This window comes from Diuraphis noxia, unplaced genomic scaffold (assembly GCF_037042655.1).
Source record: "Diuraphis noxia isolate RWA-SAM2 unplaced genomic scaffold, SU_Dnox_SAM2 contig0001, whole genome shotgun sequence".
NCBI classification, from domain to species: Eukaryota; Metazoa; Arthropoda; class Insecta; order Hemiptera; family Aphididae; genus Diuraphis; species Diuraphis noxia.
The window spans coordinates 89,377,689-89,398,337 of NW_028301711.1; the positions used below are offsets into that span (position 1 = coordinate 89,377,689).

General features: G+C 29.2%; 1 protein-coding gene across 1 annotated transcript in view; it reads left to right on the plus strand.

The window, feature by feature from the left end:
- LOC107167940 (uncharacterized) overlaps positions 1-18,199 on the plus strand; it is a 178,448-nt gene extending 160,249 nt beyond the window's left edge. The window contains exons 11-14 of the mRNA XM_089216591.1: positions 620-1,063; positions 2,300-2,932; positions 15,471-16,355; positions 17,362-18,199. Of these exons, the coding sequence (XP_089072717.1) occupies positions 620-1,063; positions 2,300-2,932; positions 15,471-16,355; positions 17,362-17,648 (2,249 nt within the window). The 3' untranslated portion in view covers positions 17,649-18,199. The remainder of the gene's footprint in view (positions 1-619; positions 1,064-2,299; positions 2,933-15,470; positions 16,356-17,361) is intronic.
- Positions 18,200-20,649: the final 2,450 nt, after the last annotated feature.

Genomic DNA, 20,649 nt, shown 5'->3' on the forward strand with positions numbered 1-20,649 from the left:
GTGGTTAAACTTAGAAGATATTTTAAAAATTAACAATATTCTTGAATCAATATGAAAAAAAAAATTGTATCAACTAAATTGTTTATAATACATATTTTACTACATCTCAACGATAATGAATAATTATTAAATTTAATAATACATTTTAATATTATTATTTGAAAACTAGCTATGTAGGTAATATATATTTATAATAGATAATTGTCTGTCAAATAAATTCAAAACTTGATTTTTATATAACTTTCTACTCGTCAAATTATGTTTATTTAAACAAATATTTATATTTCTCGTTATTAAATCAACAACTAGAAAAGTGTAATTTATTTTGGACTCATTAAAAATATAAAATATTTTATTTAAATACATTTTATGGATTAGATACAACATACAAACTGTCAGTGCTTGGATTGAGGGAAGGTGAAAGGTCCCTTTTCTTTTAAAAAATATTTTTATGTACCACTTCTAATAATATCGTATAACTAAAAAGACATTTAAATATTGAGGTACGAACATTTTTTTTTTATTCTCTTGACTTCTAATTTTTCTCCAATTTAAGCACTATAAATATTGATAAAATTGAATTATATTTTAATAATTGTATGTTTCTTAAACCATGAAGATGTCCCGGTATGTCAGCATCGTGAAGATATTTATATTATTACGAAAAAAACTGACGCAGTCACTGGGCCAGAGATCCGATGTCGGGCAGGACATGGACATCCACCGACTATCGAATACCATTGGAAATTTTACCCCGAACCAGCAGAACTGGAAACTCGCAATAGAGGCACTCTTGAATCCAATGAAATGACTTTAACTGGGCGATCAATAAGAGAACTAGACTCATTACTTACGGAATCAGCTGTCCAAGGCAGTGATGGTGGAATATCATATGCATTTACCACAAGTACGCCAGTATTAAAATCGTATTTATCAGTCGTATCGGCCGCAGCTTCAGCCTCTTCAAGCGCAGTTCGCCCAAACTTTCTTCACGGTCGACTAGAATGCCGAGCCGTCAACACAATGGGCATACAGAATAAACCCTGCGTTTATCGTGTTACAGGTGAAATTAATAAATATTAAACACTCAACATTCGTTATTTATTTCCACTACAGAAAAACACATTTTACGAAAATATTTACTAACACTGATATTTAAATACTGCAGATTGCAGTATTTCACTAAATCGACATTTTGGAGAACACTTTCGTATTTAAACATTTTTTTAATTTATTATCAAAATGTAAATCTTATAACCTCATAAAAAAAAACCCATTAGCGTTGGTCTCGCTTATAAGAGTTTTTAGATTTATTAATATAAATAACAGTTAAGTACCTACCTAGTTAGTCAATCCAACCCAAATAGGTAAATATATGTTATATATATATAAAAACACTTTGCATTTTTTTAGTTAAATATCTTAACATTTAACATAATCTTATTCACGAAAGCACGCTGTATATTATACAGTTTTCAATTCGTCAAACATATAATTTATTATCCTTACTAATGAATAACCGCAATATTTTATAGTAGTTACATTTAATTTTCTATAAAATATCGAAGATTAACATACATACCTCTTTTTTAAGTCATGAAATTAGATGAAAAAAATATATTTAGATGAATGATTAGTTATTTTAAGTTAAATATTGAAAATTGCCGTTTTGGAAGTATTTAGTTTAATATTTTTCGATCTTATATTTATAATTATATCGTAAAAAAAGTTATTGATTCTATGAAAAATGCATAAACAAATAATTAAAAAAAAATTTTTAATCGTAAATTTAAGATTTAAACATGTAGTCTTATTGGCTATTCCTAAATAAAAAACTATTTATATTAATACAAGACTAATAAAATTACAATCTATATTTCATTCATAAAATTCTAATATTTAAAATGAAAGTATATCATTAATATATAGTTATAAATATATAATAGATATCATACAACTTTAAACTGATATACTTATTAATTTTCATTTATTTGTTTTGTATACCTATAAGGCTATAGCTAACGTATATTAAAACACCATTATTATTTATGTTTTGTGAATGTATTAACAATTTTAATATATTAGCATTTTAATTTAAAATGCTTGAAATTATTATTTATTTCGTTATTAGATTCTAATGACAAACTAGATATCCATACTAATTATTCTACATTATCGACATCTCAAAATACTATTACTTATTACCTATATACCTATACAATATTTTCCATTATTTACTTTAATTGCACTATAACTTAAAAATGTATCCCCAACCTATTGTATTTTTTTATACTTATAGATAAAACAATGATCAATCAGGGCAGTAAAAATCTTCAAGAAATCACTGATTGTCGGTCAATATCAAAGAAAGAACTATCAAACGAAGATTCCAATGCAACTACAACATATCCTTGTGGTACCAAAGTGGAAGGCATCGTCACCAACACTAATAGAAGAACACGATTTTGCATTACTTGTACATTGAACACGTCGTCATTGCAATATCATTCGCAGCGGCCCAATTACGTTTTACAGCTCTTTAAGTCTACACCTGGAGAAGCGCATGCAACAGTTGTTATTGCATTTAATGTGACCGGCGTTACCCTAACTGACAACAATAATGGGAATAGCAAGACTATTGTCAATGTACCAGACGATGGGGATTACTATTTTGATCCCGAAGAAGAAGACGTTGTGGATAGCAATAAAGATGATTATAATCTGGATACTAAGAATGCAGTCCAGAGAGTGGTGTTCGTAATTGACGACAACGTAGAACCAGGAATATATCGAGGAAGGATTTACAACAGTTTTGGGGGCACCATATCTGCGATAATCAAAGGAATTATCAATGTTGCAGCAATGTCGTTTAACGACATCAATGACAACGACAGGTCCAACTACATTATTGACGACATTGGAGATACTGCAGGTAGGTTTACCTAGTTTTTTTACTTATTTTTGACAATGGCTTCATCGTTATTGAGACACACGTTAATAAGATATAGTGTTGGGTATTTCAATTTTACATCAACATATTATCGATTATATTATTTGATAGATATTGCTACACTAAAAAATTCAAACTTTATACTGATCTATTACTACCTAATTATCATTATGTATATCAAATATTATATTAATATACAAAAAGGTTAAGGTTTTGTATTTTTAATAGCGATGTATTATATTTATTTCAACAATTTCATTAAATACCAAAAATTATTTTATTAACACTGCATACTTAAAATATATCAAATGTATGCAGTGCTTGATTTTGGTGGGGGGGGGGGGGGCATACCTCTTCTATTTTTTTTTCTTTTGAAACGGAACACTGGAAACGCAATATCTACTAATGAATTATTAAATTGTCAGTTATAATAGCCATAATATTTTTTCTTTGTACATTTGGCTTTCGAAATCCCACTGGAGTAGCCCCACCACTCATTTCACGTGACCTTTGGCTGCAACCGCTGGCCGCGTGGGTGAATGGTATCCAGACTAGCTTTGCGCCGAGCGCCCGGCGATCGCGCACTGCATCCCCATGACTAGTCGGCTGTTGTCGCGTCCGACCGACGCACGCCCAGGGCTTTGTGGATGGCCTCGCGGGAGCTGTGGCGGTAACGTCTTAGTAGATGGAGATAGGGTTGTGGGTGGTTCATTCCGACAACACCTGTCGAGTCGCTTGAAACCCAAAGATCAACCTTAATTGAGTTTCCGGGGAGCCGCTATCCGTCTGGCACCAGGGCGCCCGAGTACGACTCTCGGGAGGGATGAGGGCTCGTTGCGCAGGTTAGGTTTTAGGCACAGGCCTTCCTGTGAGATGATGGTAAAAAGGGGCAAGCCAGCAGGATACGGCAACAGATTCTCTCTCCGGGTACCTACCTACAAAACAAAATAATTGTTGAAATTTGTTATAATTATAAAATACAGCAATAAGAAATTATATTATGCAAGGTAGTTCATATAAAATGTATGAACCATGTTTAATGTATAATTTATTAATAATTGATCAATTTTATGTTAAAAAAAAAAAAAAGAGTGTTATTATTTTTCTTTTTTTTCACATATTTAAAAAAAAATGTATTATTGTTTTGACGTAGTTATTGCTGAAGGGAGTGTAGGTGCGAAGCCTTCGTGGTAATGTGCCGGTAAATTTTGAATGGAACTCTCTTTCATCTGACATTCGTCAAATGTGGTGGAAATTGGATATATAAACAAATAATAATGGTTGTGATTACATTATTTTAATTAAAAAATTTTAAAATATCACTTATCTATATTATACTTTTGATATGATATTTTCAAAACATTTAGATTAATATTAGGCTATTACTTATTTATACCACGAACATATCCACGCCGTTATACGGTGAGTGTGCAGTTGAATCAAAAGTTTATGGCAATAATAATATACACTACATACGTTATAGTGATTTAGCCACTTAGGTATACCTAATGACTTTCTCAATGTTACCTATACAGCAGAGTAGTTTGTACCTAAATTCAGGTACCTAATATAATGATTAATAATTGCACTTTTAATCTAATATTTCTCTGTGATAAAACACATTATATTATTATTTATAAATAAAATTAATTTCAGATGATTACACGATGATATACAGTAAGTTATAACATTATCTGAAATTTTTCATTGTTGTGTACACACCAACAAAATATGATATTGACATATTGTTAGTTGTTAAATTTTTGTACATTTGGTTTACAAACAATATTTAACGGAAACTTTTTCAAAAAAAAAAAATATATATATATATATTTAAGCGGAAACGACGGTTGTACCTTTTTTCGTTTTGGTCGGAAACGGCAAGACGTAAATCTAGGAACTAGTGTTTTGGGGAAATAGGACCATGCTTAACGCTCATATAAAATATATATTCCTTAACGACTTAAACACGCATAGGTATAATGTATGATTAATAATATTTGACTCATATATAATATACATTTTTATTATAGTGACTTGAGTATTTATATTTTAAAAGTAACAATAAAACAAATAATAATATTTATTTATTTATTTGTTTGATTTGTGTATACGCATATTTAAGCATAAATAATTTCTAAAAAAAGTATTCATATCCATTGATAACACTAAATTGTAGAAACATTATAATAATTAATTAATTAAGTTTTATTTATAATTAATATTTACTATCATGTTTATCTTACCTGGGTAATACTTGTTAAGTATTATTATTCATAGAATATACAAAATCATGGACTATAAATGTTGACGGCTAAAATAATTAAAAAACTTACGATGTGTAGAAGGTAAAATATTTTAACAATGTGTAAAATTAAACGTAGGTAAACATATTTTTTACTTGGTCTTCTACTACGGTACGTACTAAAAAAAATTACCGTCATAAATTTACAGCGTGTATGGTACACGCTCTACGATCAAATAGTTTTTGCGTTCTCAAAAATTCCGCCAGTGAGTTTAAAGTGTGTTATAATATATGCGTTGAATATTTAAATGAAATAGTGATGCAAAAATCAGTTGCTGGAAAATCGAGCAACCCAAATTAAACGATTGTATAGATAACAGCTATACTATCTGTTGTTAACGCTAATATATTATGAACGCGTGCTCGCATACTATAGGCGCACAACAACAATCATATAATAATAATAATATATGTGTCTTAATATAAATGCAGTGTGAATGAAAAATAAATAAAATATATTTATAAGAATTATAACTTTTGTCAGCTCTCGCAGGTTGAAAGGGGAAATATGAGGAGCTTTGGTGTAATGGCGTGCACGCCCGACGGACCGGAAACAGCCGAGATAATCCTTGTTCCTCTCTCCTAACTTCCGGCACCACGTGTATCGCTTCCTTCGTTTTCGCAGTCTTTGTGACTGTACGAATCTTTGTATAAAACGCCGCGAAGGCGTTGTTGGCATAACAATATTCTATATATTATTATAGTGTAGCGTTTGTACCCGCACACGCACACACACACCCAATGATAATAGTAGCTACTATGTGCAATCGGAAGCTGTGTTTATCGATGTGTGATTTTTGATTATAACAACAAGTGTGTGTATTATACAAAATATGTGTGTACACGTTGGTTCAAAATAAAAGAGCATCATTTTCGTATACAGTCGACGACAACTGGAGATAGTAATCTGTTATGGGTGGTGACGGTGATATAGAGTGTAAGTAGTGGGATATATATATATATATGCTTATAAACACGTATAATATACATTATACACCTTAACACCTTTAACACCACTGTTGCCGCCGCGGCTGTCGACAGCGAACGAACAGCAGTAAAATGATTATACGTGCGTTTCCGGTACGATAGACTCTTGTACAAGAGACAAGAATAAATGTTTAATACGTGAGATATATGACTGTGTATCTGCAGGTGTACGAGAGATATTAGACGACCGGAGGCACGAGGTTATATTATTATATTATTATTCCACATAATAATATTATAGATGGATAGCGATAGTGTGTAGGGCATACGTTGGTTTTAGGTTACTACGTGAGTAGACAATTACGTATGTACAACTAACTAATAAATATATTGTTTTAGGTAGATTATATTTTACCTACGTAGGTAGGTAGGTAGGTATAATATTTTTTATACTCGTTAGTTAACGGTTTAAAAATCCTGTAAACAACAACAACCTCTATGATATTAGGGATACCAAAAGCAATTTATAAGATTGATACTAGCTGTACTGGTCAAACACATTTTACGTCTGCCGAAGTGCCGACTCGTACGACAATGTTGTTTACCCATGATAATAATATTATTATTCCGCTATTTTATTACACATGCCATACACTATAAAATAAAACGAAGACACAGGAAAAATATTATGTAAATTTTCGTTTTACACTACGCATTTGTATCTACATAGGTACTACGTATAATAATATACACTTTATATGCTATATTATTGGTATATAAAATATTACTTACGCGAAATGCAAAGAACAGAGCTGGCTAACAGGCCCTGAGGTGTTTTATACTTTTGGAAAGTGTTCAAGAGTAAACATTAAACATATTGTATATATTGTGCAGTAACTTTTAAAATATAGGTATATAGATGAAGAATAATAAAATTATCAATATTTAATGTAACCATTAGGTACCTATAAAAACACGATCAAAAACATGCACGTTTCACCATAATCGTAATTTAGTTAGGTAGATATATTGAACTTACTTTTAACTGTAAGGGTAAGATTTAACGTTCAATTAAAAAATAATTAAAAAAATAATTTTATTAAATTATTACAAGAAAAATATAAGTTCTAAGAAATGTTGATTGGAATAATTGATCTCTCTTGAGTTTTGATATTGATGATATTCGTGGGATATTTTGAAAACTCACTATAAATAATTAAAAATTGTGATTTCATTGTTGAAAATAATACGAGTATTATAAAATTATAGTTACTATGCATCTTATTTTATTTTAAAATAGATTTAGGTAGTTGTTAATCTTATTTATATTTTCAAACTAAATTTACTACCTAGGTGCATGTGTACCTACTGTGTAGAAATAAGCATTGTGGATAGCAATAATAACTTAAATAAGTTCTGTTATGTAAACAAACTTTAAATAGCTTGAATCATAATACCACCAGTTAGCATCATGACTATTTTGAAATGTAGCTACCTATTTAATAGCTTAAATCTGAATGCATGATGTTATACACAAATAAATCCCCACATTAACAAGATGTTGAAATAGAAAATTTTTTACGATATTTATTGAAAAACTAAAGCAAATAAAAATGAATTTTTATGCATCTATGAATGTGTATAGTGTATATATAATAGATTAACATAATAAAATGTATTTTTATTGTGGTTCATATTCTTATGCACGGCATGTAACTAATTTAGAAACAATTTAACTTTAAGCCAACTTTGAAATTATTTAGAAATACTGTTCCGAGTTGTTTAAATCTCTTAAACTAATAGTCATCATTAGAAAATCATAATTTTACGAAATGTACAGGATAACTGATTGTAACCATCTTACTACCATGTTTTTATTTCGGTAAAATATCATTAGTTGTTAAAATTTAAAAAAAAAATGATTTCTTAGAAAAAAAAAATTTTAAAACAGACAGCAATATATTATAACTTAGCTGGTAGGTAGTTAATAATTATCTACTAAATAGTATAAATTATAGGAACTAAATACAGAGGTTAAATACAGTAAGAGGTTTTCTTTAAAATTTTTCTTTGATTATACAAATATATATCATTAGATTTTATTAAATCCATTTCTTTTACAAGCTTAAAACAGTTCTAGATGAAATATAAATCGTTTAACTATTTATTTATAATTTTTAAGTATACTATATTTGTTCATAATAACAAACTACTTATTGGATTTTATATATGGTACATTTTTATAAACATGTGTAAGTAGTAAGTGAACTAAAAATTAAGCTTAGATTATTATTTATATTAAAGGTGCTTGCTAAAGATATCATAAATTATTATTATTCGTAGTTAATAGTTATTTTGATACGATGTATGTATATAATATAATATATACACTGTATTTATAGGTAAGTGTATAAGTAGGTATGTATTCAAAGTAAAACTTATCGTACTATATATAAATGTATCTAGGTAACCTATAATGTAGAAGTATACAATACATATTATAGTTTACATAAATTTCTACAGACATAACTAATATTAAATAACAATATTTAATAAAAATAATGTTATAGGCGAAATAAAAACATTTATTCTTTTATAGAAGAGAGAAACCAACATTATTTTTCGAATAACGCAGCAAGTTACAAAAATATTATTCAAATTATATTATAAACATATTTTTTCCATTTTGTGTAAAATGAAAAGACGCATATTTCGGTGTTGGCTACGCTGTAGTACGTTTATGTAATAAACCACAGTATATCGTCATAAGTAATTTTCATTTTAATTATTTTTTTTTATTTACATGAATTTATATACCCATGGGTCACATACCCTCAAAATGCTTACCTCTGAACCTGATACGTTTTCACACTAGACTAGCATTTCTGGCAGCACCACTTCAAATTAAGAAAGTTAGGCCCAAATTTTAGGAAAAACGTACACTTCATTTCTACGTAATTTTCTCTATTTTTGTGTCACACGTACATAGACATGATTACATTACTCCATTAATTTAATAGCTATTGGTTTGATTTTATTTTACTTTAATTTATCGTAATATGCATAATGCATATAGTTATTATTCATTTTGTTTGTATAATTCGAAAATAATTGAATAAAAACATACAACAAACAGACATGCGGGTGTATAGAAATAAACGATAATAAACAATTTTTTAATTAAAATATTAAAATTATACAAATATTTTTAGAATATTTAATTAGTAATTTTAAATATTGATTAGGTATACGTATCTAATAGGTCATCTATCCATTTGACATACTTTATGATCATTAATAGAAATTCATACACAAATTATTTTCAAATGAAATTCTCGTGTCGAATAATTATTAATCTACAGCAGCAGTGCATATTTTTATTAAGGTAAAAATAATTAGTATTTAGTTATAAACTAACTTTACTTCAATGGTAGTGTAATGGAACCCTATTGGTGTCACATTGACTAGAAAAGTTTAGACCTCGTCTGCCTTCTCCTTAGTCCTTAATAAGTGAACGAGTGTATAATTTAATAATTTTAATCTTCAAATTACAAGTCGAAAATTTCGAATACCTGCAAATTATAATACAAGTCATGATCATCACAGTTACCTATATTTTACTATATCACCAGGAGCACAATACAAGACAATATGATATGTAGGTAATACATCAGGTACATATTAGTTTAATATAGTGCCTTTTAGGTTGCATGATAGGAAATTTCTTTCAGTACTGCATCCGCTAATATTTAAAACGAACAGTGATTTTTGTGTAACTTTTAAATAATTGCCTAAGTACCTACCTACTTAACCGTAATTGAATTACCGTCATAATAATATCTACGTTTATTCTGCCACACAACACTTTAATATACCTACCAACTTACCGTTCATAATATTATGTATTATATACGCACAACTATCGCATATACATAGGTACACATTCGTTAATGCTATGTTTAAACACCTCGGGCCTGGGGGTAACTGTTTTTGAAGCGTAATTTCACTCCATATACTCCATATACATCTCATTAAACACATACAACACGTAACATATTATACGAAGAAAAATCGTTTACCGGATGATTACTAATATTTTTACTATTTTTTTATTATTTAAGTTCTAGCATGTTATAAGACGCACACACAAACATCATGTATTTATATATATATATATATATATATATATATATATAATATGTAGTTTTATTCTAATTTTTTTCCTTAAAAAAATATTATTGTATTTTTCTCTCTGTAAATAAAAGTTAAAAATCAGTTTTCGTTGATAAATGGGAGAAACGTTCAATCTGTTAACTGAGTAAAAACATTACCTCCTTTCTCGACCGAAACGATAGTTCAAATTAAACTTTTAAATCGTTATATAATATTAGTTTGGAAATTAAAAGCATAGGTTAACTTTGATGTGTGTCTATACATATATTGTTTTTTATCAATATAAATGATTTTTTTTAAAGGTATAAATTTGAAAAAGAGAAAGGTTTAAGTTCAACTTTAGAGGTTTAGAGTATTCAATCATTATCAGTACCTAGCAATATTAAGTTTTAGTAATGTAATAATCGATAATAGAGTTTTGATGGTTGGGAAATCACGAAAGATAAATGTTTGTATAGTATAATACTATAATATAGGTATACTCCAAATAATGATTAATGACTAGCAAATCATTGAAAAGTGAAATAACATAGCCTGTACATGATTTTCAACAAAATTCTTACTTTTTTTTGATTTGTATAACTAGAGATAAAAACAGGAATGAAAAAAGTATTATGTTGTATAAAAAAAAAAAACTCCAAGTATAGATACCAAACTACCAATCCAATGAAATGTTAACCGATATATTCTAATTTCTAAGTTTTCTATTAGTGTACAAGAAAAATGAAAATGAAATTATTCGATTTAAATTTTATTTTAATTCTTAGTAAAGAAATTGACTTTTCAATTCTCTTGCTAGATATAAAAAACCTTTTAGATTTAATAGATACATTTATTAATTGTAGGTACCTATATTTATTAAATTAAAATTATGAATAAAATTCAAAATTGCGTTATCATGCAGTAGGTACATATGAGTAAATTACTAGTGTCACATGAAAGCTTATGTAAATGATAATACTTAATTTCCTTGTACTACAGCGATTAACTGATTTATTGATTTATTTAAATATTTCATCACTACACTCTAAGGCATTTAAGGTGTAACCTATTTGCTCTTGCTAGATATAAATATGTAAGACTTGGTTAAAGTAATTATGTAAATATGATAAGACGAAAGGTAATAGAAATGTGTATTTCTAATAAACATCTAAACTGCTAGTGATTATGAAAAAGTTAAAAATGTGACCGGAAGGAAGAGAAGTTCATATCACTCTGGGCCTCATCCCACTGGAATTATAAGCATACTACTCGTATAAACTATATTTATATTATACAATGATACAAGATGTTCAGAAAATTTGGGAACGCTTTAATTACTGTTCTCGTGTTTATGTTACCAGAAATGTTGACATTTAGGAAATGATGACAATTTCTAAAATCGGAAGGAAATGGTATCATCGCCTAGTATATGTTATCATTTCCTAACGACAGTAAACAAAGATGTCACATTTTCTAAATTTAAATACTACTTTTATCAAAAACAATTATTAATTAATCTACTATCGCTTTAATAAATAATCAATAAATAAACAAATATTTTTTTAACATTTTAATTTATGTAATTTAAGCTTTCTAAAATATTTTTATGATTTGCAACGTAGTTACTCATTTTTATTTAATAAAATACTGCGATATGCGATATCCATGACATTTTTCAATCAACCATTTTATCGATATCACTCATTTCCCCACCTGATATTTTTAGATCTCGGAAAATATTGACAGTTGACACCAAACTTACTATTTTATGCCAGGGACACACATGCGTATTTAAAATCGGTTATCGCAATCGACATAAACCCGTGTTTGATATAATTTCATGTCTCCGCACAGATATATAAAATAATTTTATAAGTTTATTTATATACCCGTGTGTCTCCATTTCTCATTTTATTTGAGTTCGATAGTGTCTACTATATATGGTGTAAAGGACTATAATATATAGTTTTATTTAATTGATTTATAATAATTATAATTTGCATCGAAACAATATTTATCAATTTTTACAGTAAAATATACATTTTTAATATAATTTAAAAAAAATAAAAAAATAAATAAATGTCATTTTATGAATGTTTTAAAATATATTTTTAGATCATCAAATTCCGGGTCCTAGTGATATCATTGCCTAATAAACTACGGAAATTATGACAATTCCTAGGCGATGATATCATTTCCTTCCGATTTTAGGAATTGTCCACATTTACTAGGAATTGTCATTATTTCCTAAATGTCAACATTTCCGGTAACATTTATATACCTATACATAGGTGCCGAAATAAAAGATAACACTGTTGCACATTTTTTAGGTACAATATGTAATCTGCACCACATTAATTATATTATATTATCGTTTATCATTCCTAATTAGTCTAATGACAATTTTCAGACTTTCTTAACACCCTGTGTACCAGGGATAACTGCATATAAGAACCGGTTTGCAATATCAGATTGTCTGTTCTGGACTAATTAATAAAAATTGTATAAAATTGTCTATCATATCGATAATATATTTTTAAATATTAAAAATAGAATGAATGGTGTCGTGGAGGAACTTATTTGTTAATTGCATATGCTGTCGTAATTCATCAGTGCACCACTGCATTTCGTCTTGAAAATTTAAATATGTCAAGATTAGGTATAGGTAACAATATTACGCGCCTACTATCATGGGTAACGAACCAACGACTACATAGGTAATACTTTTATTTCTTATGTTTCCTCACTTTATAAATCAAATTTATACTAAAGACAATTAAAATAATGATTAAAGTAAATTTTTTAGAATAATATAAAAATTAAAAATATTTAGTTCGGGTAAGTAGATATAATAGATATAACTAGATAAATATATAATAAACAATGACATCAAATATTTAAATATAATATTTGAGAATCAGTTATTTTCTTTTTAATGAAATTAGTATATTTTATTATTGTTATAACAACAAATGTATAACCCTGTTGTGTTGGTTTAATAATATTATCATAACAATAAATCAATCTTTTTGAAAATCGTTTTTTGAGATAATTTTCATGACGTTTCGATATTAAGTAGGTTTTAAATGTTCATATAGTTCGAAGTAGTTACTGTATATTTAGTGTATTTCGGGCTATTTACCTGTTATTATCTATTATTTATTTGGATAAAAGTCTAAATTTCATTACGTAACTTGAAAACCATTAAATTAACTAACCATCATGATAATATAATATATTATTATTTTATATAGGTACCTGTCTAACCTGCAGATGCATACTGCAGCGTACCTACTATTTACGATATTTGCATATGATTAATAATCATATAGTTTCTAATATTTGTGCGAAACGTTGTCAATTGTTGTTTTAACTCAACCTAACGTTGTTTATAGAAGATATAAAAGTCACTTATTTCTTGCCAAACAGTCGTATACAATACGTATAGGCAGTGGCGACGAGGCAGGTTAGCGAGTAATGCAACTGCATGTGTTCTCGAGGAAGTGGGGTGTATATTACTGCATACAGGTTTCATAGGGAAGTTTATAAATTTATAACATAAACTATAGTCCACAATAATTATTTTTTTTGAACTACAGTTATAAATAAGTGAAAATATTTTTTATAAATAAAAAATTGGGTGGGTGGGTGACTAATTTTTAAAACTACATGTCCTCTTAAATTACCTTTATGCGCCACTGCGAATAGGTACTTAACATTTTATGTGTTATATACATTACATTTAATATTATAATATATATTAGATATATATTGGATATAATATATATATATTAATTCCGTATCAGTATCAAAATATATAACAATATTATGTATAACTTGGTGTTTTATCGTTTATTTTATTATAGTTTTTCTATGCAAATACAATCAATTTATTATGTTAGGATTTATGTTTTATCCCCAGGGTAGTCTAACAACTTTCTCCTACCATAGTAGTATTTTTAGACTTTATTATTTTATGATTTATTTCTTTGAGGTGTGTTTTGAAATATTTTGTACTATACCTGCCTCACAATTTATTTAATACCCATATTAAGTACCTATAGTTGATGGTTTGAGATCTTATTCATAAATATTTGAATACTTTTGGTATTATTATTATTATTTTTTTATTGGTAGTTATTTGAAAAATTACCATAATATTGTTGTAGTAGTGCAATATTATAACATAATTTTGGAAAAAAAAATTCGTTCTAGACATAAATTACAATACTAATTGGGTCTAGATTCACCTGTTATAAAGAACCGGTACTTTACCACTCATTTATTCGTTTCGTTTTTTTAATTTTAGTGACAAATGTGAAAAGAAACCAATAATATTGCAACATAAAATTATTAAGAAATATTTAAATAGGTACCGAATAAATGTTTCAAATCAATATTAGATAATTATTATTTATAGACCATCATAATTCATACATACACCTAGTTACTTTGTTAATTTAATACAATACGATATTTTGATTTAATTGATCAATAAAGGAAATATGAATAATATACCTATGTCCTATAGGTAACTAAATTATACTATATAATTTATTATTAGGTATTGTTTTAACATGTCAACTGCCCAATTATAATAGCCAACTTTGCGATACATAATACATTTTGATTTACAAAAAGGTACCTATACATTATTAAGCAATGAACGTAACGACGTAAGACGTAACGTAATGTATTAATATTTGAAAGCATTTGACCTTATGCATCGTTGTATTGATATATAGTCACCCATTTAAAATTCTGGAATTTATTTTATTAAATTTTTAATCTTAGTTTCTGAGAGTTAAATTTAAATTCAAGATTAATTATATTGTACTAATGATTAAATCTCAAAAATATGGATACATCTATAGTACCTATAGGTATCTGAATATACCGGCATTCGTTAAATTCGCTTTTTAAATACCATATGAATTAATCTTTTTTATTTATTGTTTGCATCACATACTCCATCTACTATACCTATAATTACTATTTATATATTTATTATCATACAGCTGGTGTTCCGGTAACATCTATTAAAGTAATGATATGGCCAAGCTATTGCAGGATTACCTCTCGACCGTGAATCATCGCTATATAGCCATTAATTTATTGTGTTTTGTTCCGCAGAAGAATCGGCGTTGGGATACGCGTGGCGCCGAGTCACCGTCGCGCTGGTAGATGCGTTTTCTTTGGTGTTGCCGCCGTCCGCCGCCGGCCCGGAACCGGATTGGGACGAGGACCGCGCCCGGCCTCCACACAAACGCTGGCGGGCCACTTCTGCCGCCATGACGGCCGTCCTGGTGGCCGTAGTCGCGGCGCTGTCTTGCGGCATTTGTGGCGTGGTGGCAATACTGTACCGCCGCCAAAATTACGGCGACCGTCGTGGCGACCGCGGCCACATCGCGTACGGACTCGGATGTAATGGAGGAGGTGAAGACAGCGCTGATGGCGGTGATGCCCAAGAAGGTACCGAAAAACCCGCTGTGGTCGGGCAACTGAAGGTCGCGGACGCCGCGCCATCGGTCACCGACGTCAATGGCATGCGACAACAGCACCCCAACCAGCAGCAGCAACGACTACTGCAACAGCAACAACAACAACAACAACAACAACAGCATCAGCAACAACAACAGCAGCAGCAGCAGCAGCGACAGCGTCAATTACTACAGCAACAACAACAGCAGCAGCGTCAGCGACGATTGCGACAAATGCCGACTTCCGCGTCCGACGACGTCCGATCGGGGGCTTGCACGCCACTGCTGCATGCGCAACCGTTGTCTCGCAGGGTGCAGTACGCGTCGGAGACGGAAGCGGTGAGTCTACCGTTGTCCGCCGCATTTCCGGTGGCTTGCAACGAGTACGATGGCAACTACGACGCCAACGCACTACGTGCCACCGACGTGGCCATGTCCGCCGTCAACTGCAACGCCTTGACCGTCCCTCGACGCGACGACGGTAGAGGGCCGGACATCGTCATGTCGACGGCCACGACACTGCATTTGGCTGATACCGGTATACACCTATTTATCATATTTGCTTTATACATTATCCAACAAGGGAGGTATTATCATTTAAAAATAATAAAAGTTACAGATCAGTATTCAATGATACCTACAATATATTGTAATTTTCACCCCAATAAGAATATTATACCATATTATATATTATACATCGGTTATCGATAGATAATTGTTGTTCTTCGATATCAATCCTCGTTTTATAGTCACTCCTCCTGGCAAACCTCTTATCCAGTTCCATGCGTAAGTATAATATTATTATGTTCATCAGCCTAGCACAAAAAGAAACATTTGCTTGATAAATGACGGACTTGCTCGTCTTCCATCGCACTTCTCTTACCGACTATATATGTTATATTTTATCATTATGTTTATTGCAATTATTCGTCTCTATGTCAATTCACGTGGCCAGCCAGTCATGCTACCTCCTTCCTGCAGTAATTTGTACTTAGTGCCATTCAGCATTAAAGTATATAATATAATATAATGTTATAATAGATAATAATTAAGAAGATAGAAGTACGTAATATGACTAGTCGTAAATATTATTCACCTATTACCATCATTGGTAATTATCGCTAAAAACCAAAATATGTTCACGTGAATCGCCAATTAAGGCAACAATTAACGTTATTTTTTTCCTGTTTAAATTAGATACATCCACGTTTTTATCCACGGAAAATGAACAATGGTGACCATATTTCGTTAAAAAAAACGTTACTCTGTAATCGTGACTAAATTTAATGTTTGAGTCATCCAACTTTACAATAAAATTACAATTATACAACTTTTGAATACCTACGTTTGGATTGTACATATTTTATACTTCTATATAAGTACCTAATAGGTATATTATTTTAATAGAAGCGTTGTACTGACGAGATTTCAGAAAACTAAACTGAATGCACGAATAATATCCATTTTTAAATTATAATAACTCAATGTATGTACGTATTTATTTATTTATTCATAAATGCATTTCATATTATATATTATTATAGATAGATCAGTTGGTGGTAACAGGCCACAGAAAGATCAACTACCACAAACAAAATTCAATACCATGAACAGCAATTACAAATGGTCATTAAACCGACCTCCGAATCAAACACCAAATACAACTACTATTTCAAGGGCAACATTTACAACAACTTTAACACCAACAGGAGCTGCAATCTTAACAAATAAACATACAATATCTAAAACAATCAAACCGGTAATAGATGAACCTATATCGGTATCATCTCGGGTATTATTAAATACGCTTCATAGAGAGTCGTCCATCTAAAACTATCATTTCATTTATAAATTATATATATAGGGTTTTATATTAAATATAATCGTTGTCTTAAAGACTTTATTCTCTTTTTGCTCTAACTTTATTTTTTCGGTCTATTTGTAATCATAACTAGATACATAAATTGTATTTATTTATTATTGTGTTTATCATATCTAAAAGTCTAAATATTATCTGTTTTGTCGGTGATCATTACCACGTTGTATAATAATATTGTGGTTCCACATTTTTTTTCATGAAACTGTTACTGTTTTTGTTAAATAATATGTCTTGATACGTTTTCATTCCTACGGACGTGTTACCAATTTAAGTTTTAAGATAGGTATAACCCTTTAATTTCATGTACCTACCTACTACCTACTTGTTAGAATATTATTTAGGCCAACCAAAAACGTTAGTTAAACTTTTGAATTGTTTATTTTTAGAAAAACTATTTATTTATATTAGGTAACATATTGTATTATGGTTGATACTATTTGATTTACCGTTGTCATTATAATATTATGTGTATATATCAATATATTATCATGTGTTATTATTTATCAATGTACTTTAATAATATTTTTTTTTATGATAATGATTTTATAACCAATTCCTTATAAGTCATACTGTTATTCTTATTTGTTCCTTTTAGAATTTCTATGTAGTTATTTAGTTATTACCTAAGTTTCTAAATAGAATAAAATATGTAATTACCTATAATCAAAATAATTCATAACTCTGCTTAATAATAATAGTAGTAGGGTTCGAATTTTGAGGTAATCAGGTAATATAATAATTAATAAAAATAAACACTTACAATTTAAAATAAGGTACTTAATAATTATTATTATTATTACATGTCCACTAATTGATTAGTGTTAAATAAAAATAAGCAACTGATGGATTTAAATTTTGACAAACAATTGTTATGGACGATCCTGAGATGTCCTCACAAATAATTTCACAAACACTTTCGGACTGGTTAACTTTCTGTATTTTTAATTAAAATTAAACGTACAACTATATTAATAAGAAAAAGGCTCTGAATGTTCTGTACAAACGTAATGCTCTGTCTCCAATCCTGGACTGCAGCACTCGCGTTCTGTGCGCGAGGCGTCCAGGCCGGTCGTCGGGCCATCGAGGCTTCATCAGCACATTCCTTGAGTCCGACGACGGCTCACACATATACTTATAAATTATAATAATATTAACAGAATATGCATATAAACTAGTTAAAACAGTGGTTCTTAACACAATCTTCGAAAAAACGTTAACAGTTTGAAACTATAAAAATATATATTCTTGTAGATTGATAAATGTTCAAAGATTCTTGTGTCATAAATTCTTTCACCTTTATTCTACTTCTAGGAAATAAAAGAAGAAAATCCAAAGGGCTTTCTTAAATTATTGAAAAAAAACAAACCATAAAGTTGCTCTGCTCTATAGTTGGTATCGTGGTTCGTAAGTCACTAGTTCTAAGTGGAGATCGTGTATCAGCCTTTATATAAGCAGAAGTTTTTTATTTTATATTAATGTCAATAATTTATTTTTCTATCATTAATATAGTATTATGTAGTAAGTTATAAACTATATAAACCTATATCAGGATTCAAGGGCTACGTCTCCCAAGCTTCCTTCATTGACGTTAATGTACCTACCTAATAGGTACACGCAGTGGCCTAAAGTTTAAAGTCCTTGTTTTCAATGATATTTATTGAATAACAAAATAACTAAAATCGTATAATTTTAGGGCTGGGCATAAGGATTTAAATAACCAAAATACCAAGAATAATTCTATTAAAAAATATTATTTAAATATTGCACTAATATTATAATATCACACAAATTAAATAAAACATTGAAATTCCTTTGAAATGGGTTTTTAACATACCTATATAATGTTATTCAAAAACAATTAGGTGAATAAATTTATATTTTGTATTATTTAAATTTAAGCAATTTCGCGTAAATAAAACGATCTATCTATACATGGGTACTCTTGTGGACTGACTTAATTAAGGAACTTTGTAGGTTAATTTTTAGGTTTATCGCTCAAAGCAAACATTTCATTATGACATTATGCATAAATCGAAAATAAACATCGACAATTTCAAACAACTAAAACTAAAACAAAAATAGTTATCCAAAAACATTACACGCTATATTATTTAAATTATCATCATCTTTAAAGTGTTAAGTTAACATAGAAACATTTTTATTAGGTACACATTTATGGTATTATTATACAGTTTTCGACGTTTTCGTATATAAATAATACATTATTAAAAATGTTGGTTGAGGGGGTGGTGGGGTAAATACCCAAAAACCTACTTGGCTATATCACTGCATATCTGCATGAACCTATTTACACTATATTGCTATTAGTACGTCGTTATTGATCTATAAATATTATAAGTAATGAAATGAACGACAATACGCAATGAATCAAAAATTAATTGTTTATTTTTTGATAACTAGGTACCTATCAGAAATTAATAAAAAATATTCATTGATGTCTTGATGACAACAGTGACAACAAGATTACACATAGGTAGGTACTTAACTATTAAAATAATTTGAATTTTTTCCTGTGGTCAAACATTGTATTGGGACTAAAATATTTCAGTATTAATACACTTCAGTTTAACACCAATAATTTGTGCTGTAGAAAGGTTGTTTGTGCAGAGTTAAAACATATGCTAATAATATAGACAATGAGAGGCTTGATATTCATAATAAGTGTATTAATAACAATATGTATTGAAAAGTTATAAAAGAATTACCTAGGCAATTTTTATTTCACATTAGTAAATACTAAATATTAGGTTTCATCAGTGTAATTTGAATACATAATAATCTAATAGGATCATTTTTGTCAAATATCAAAATGTATTAATCAAACAACCATACAATTTATTAAATTATTGACATTAAGATACCGTTCTGGTGACAAAATTCGGACGTAAAAACATGCTTTTGTAATTCAAACTTTCCTCAGCCATTTATAGTG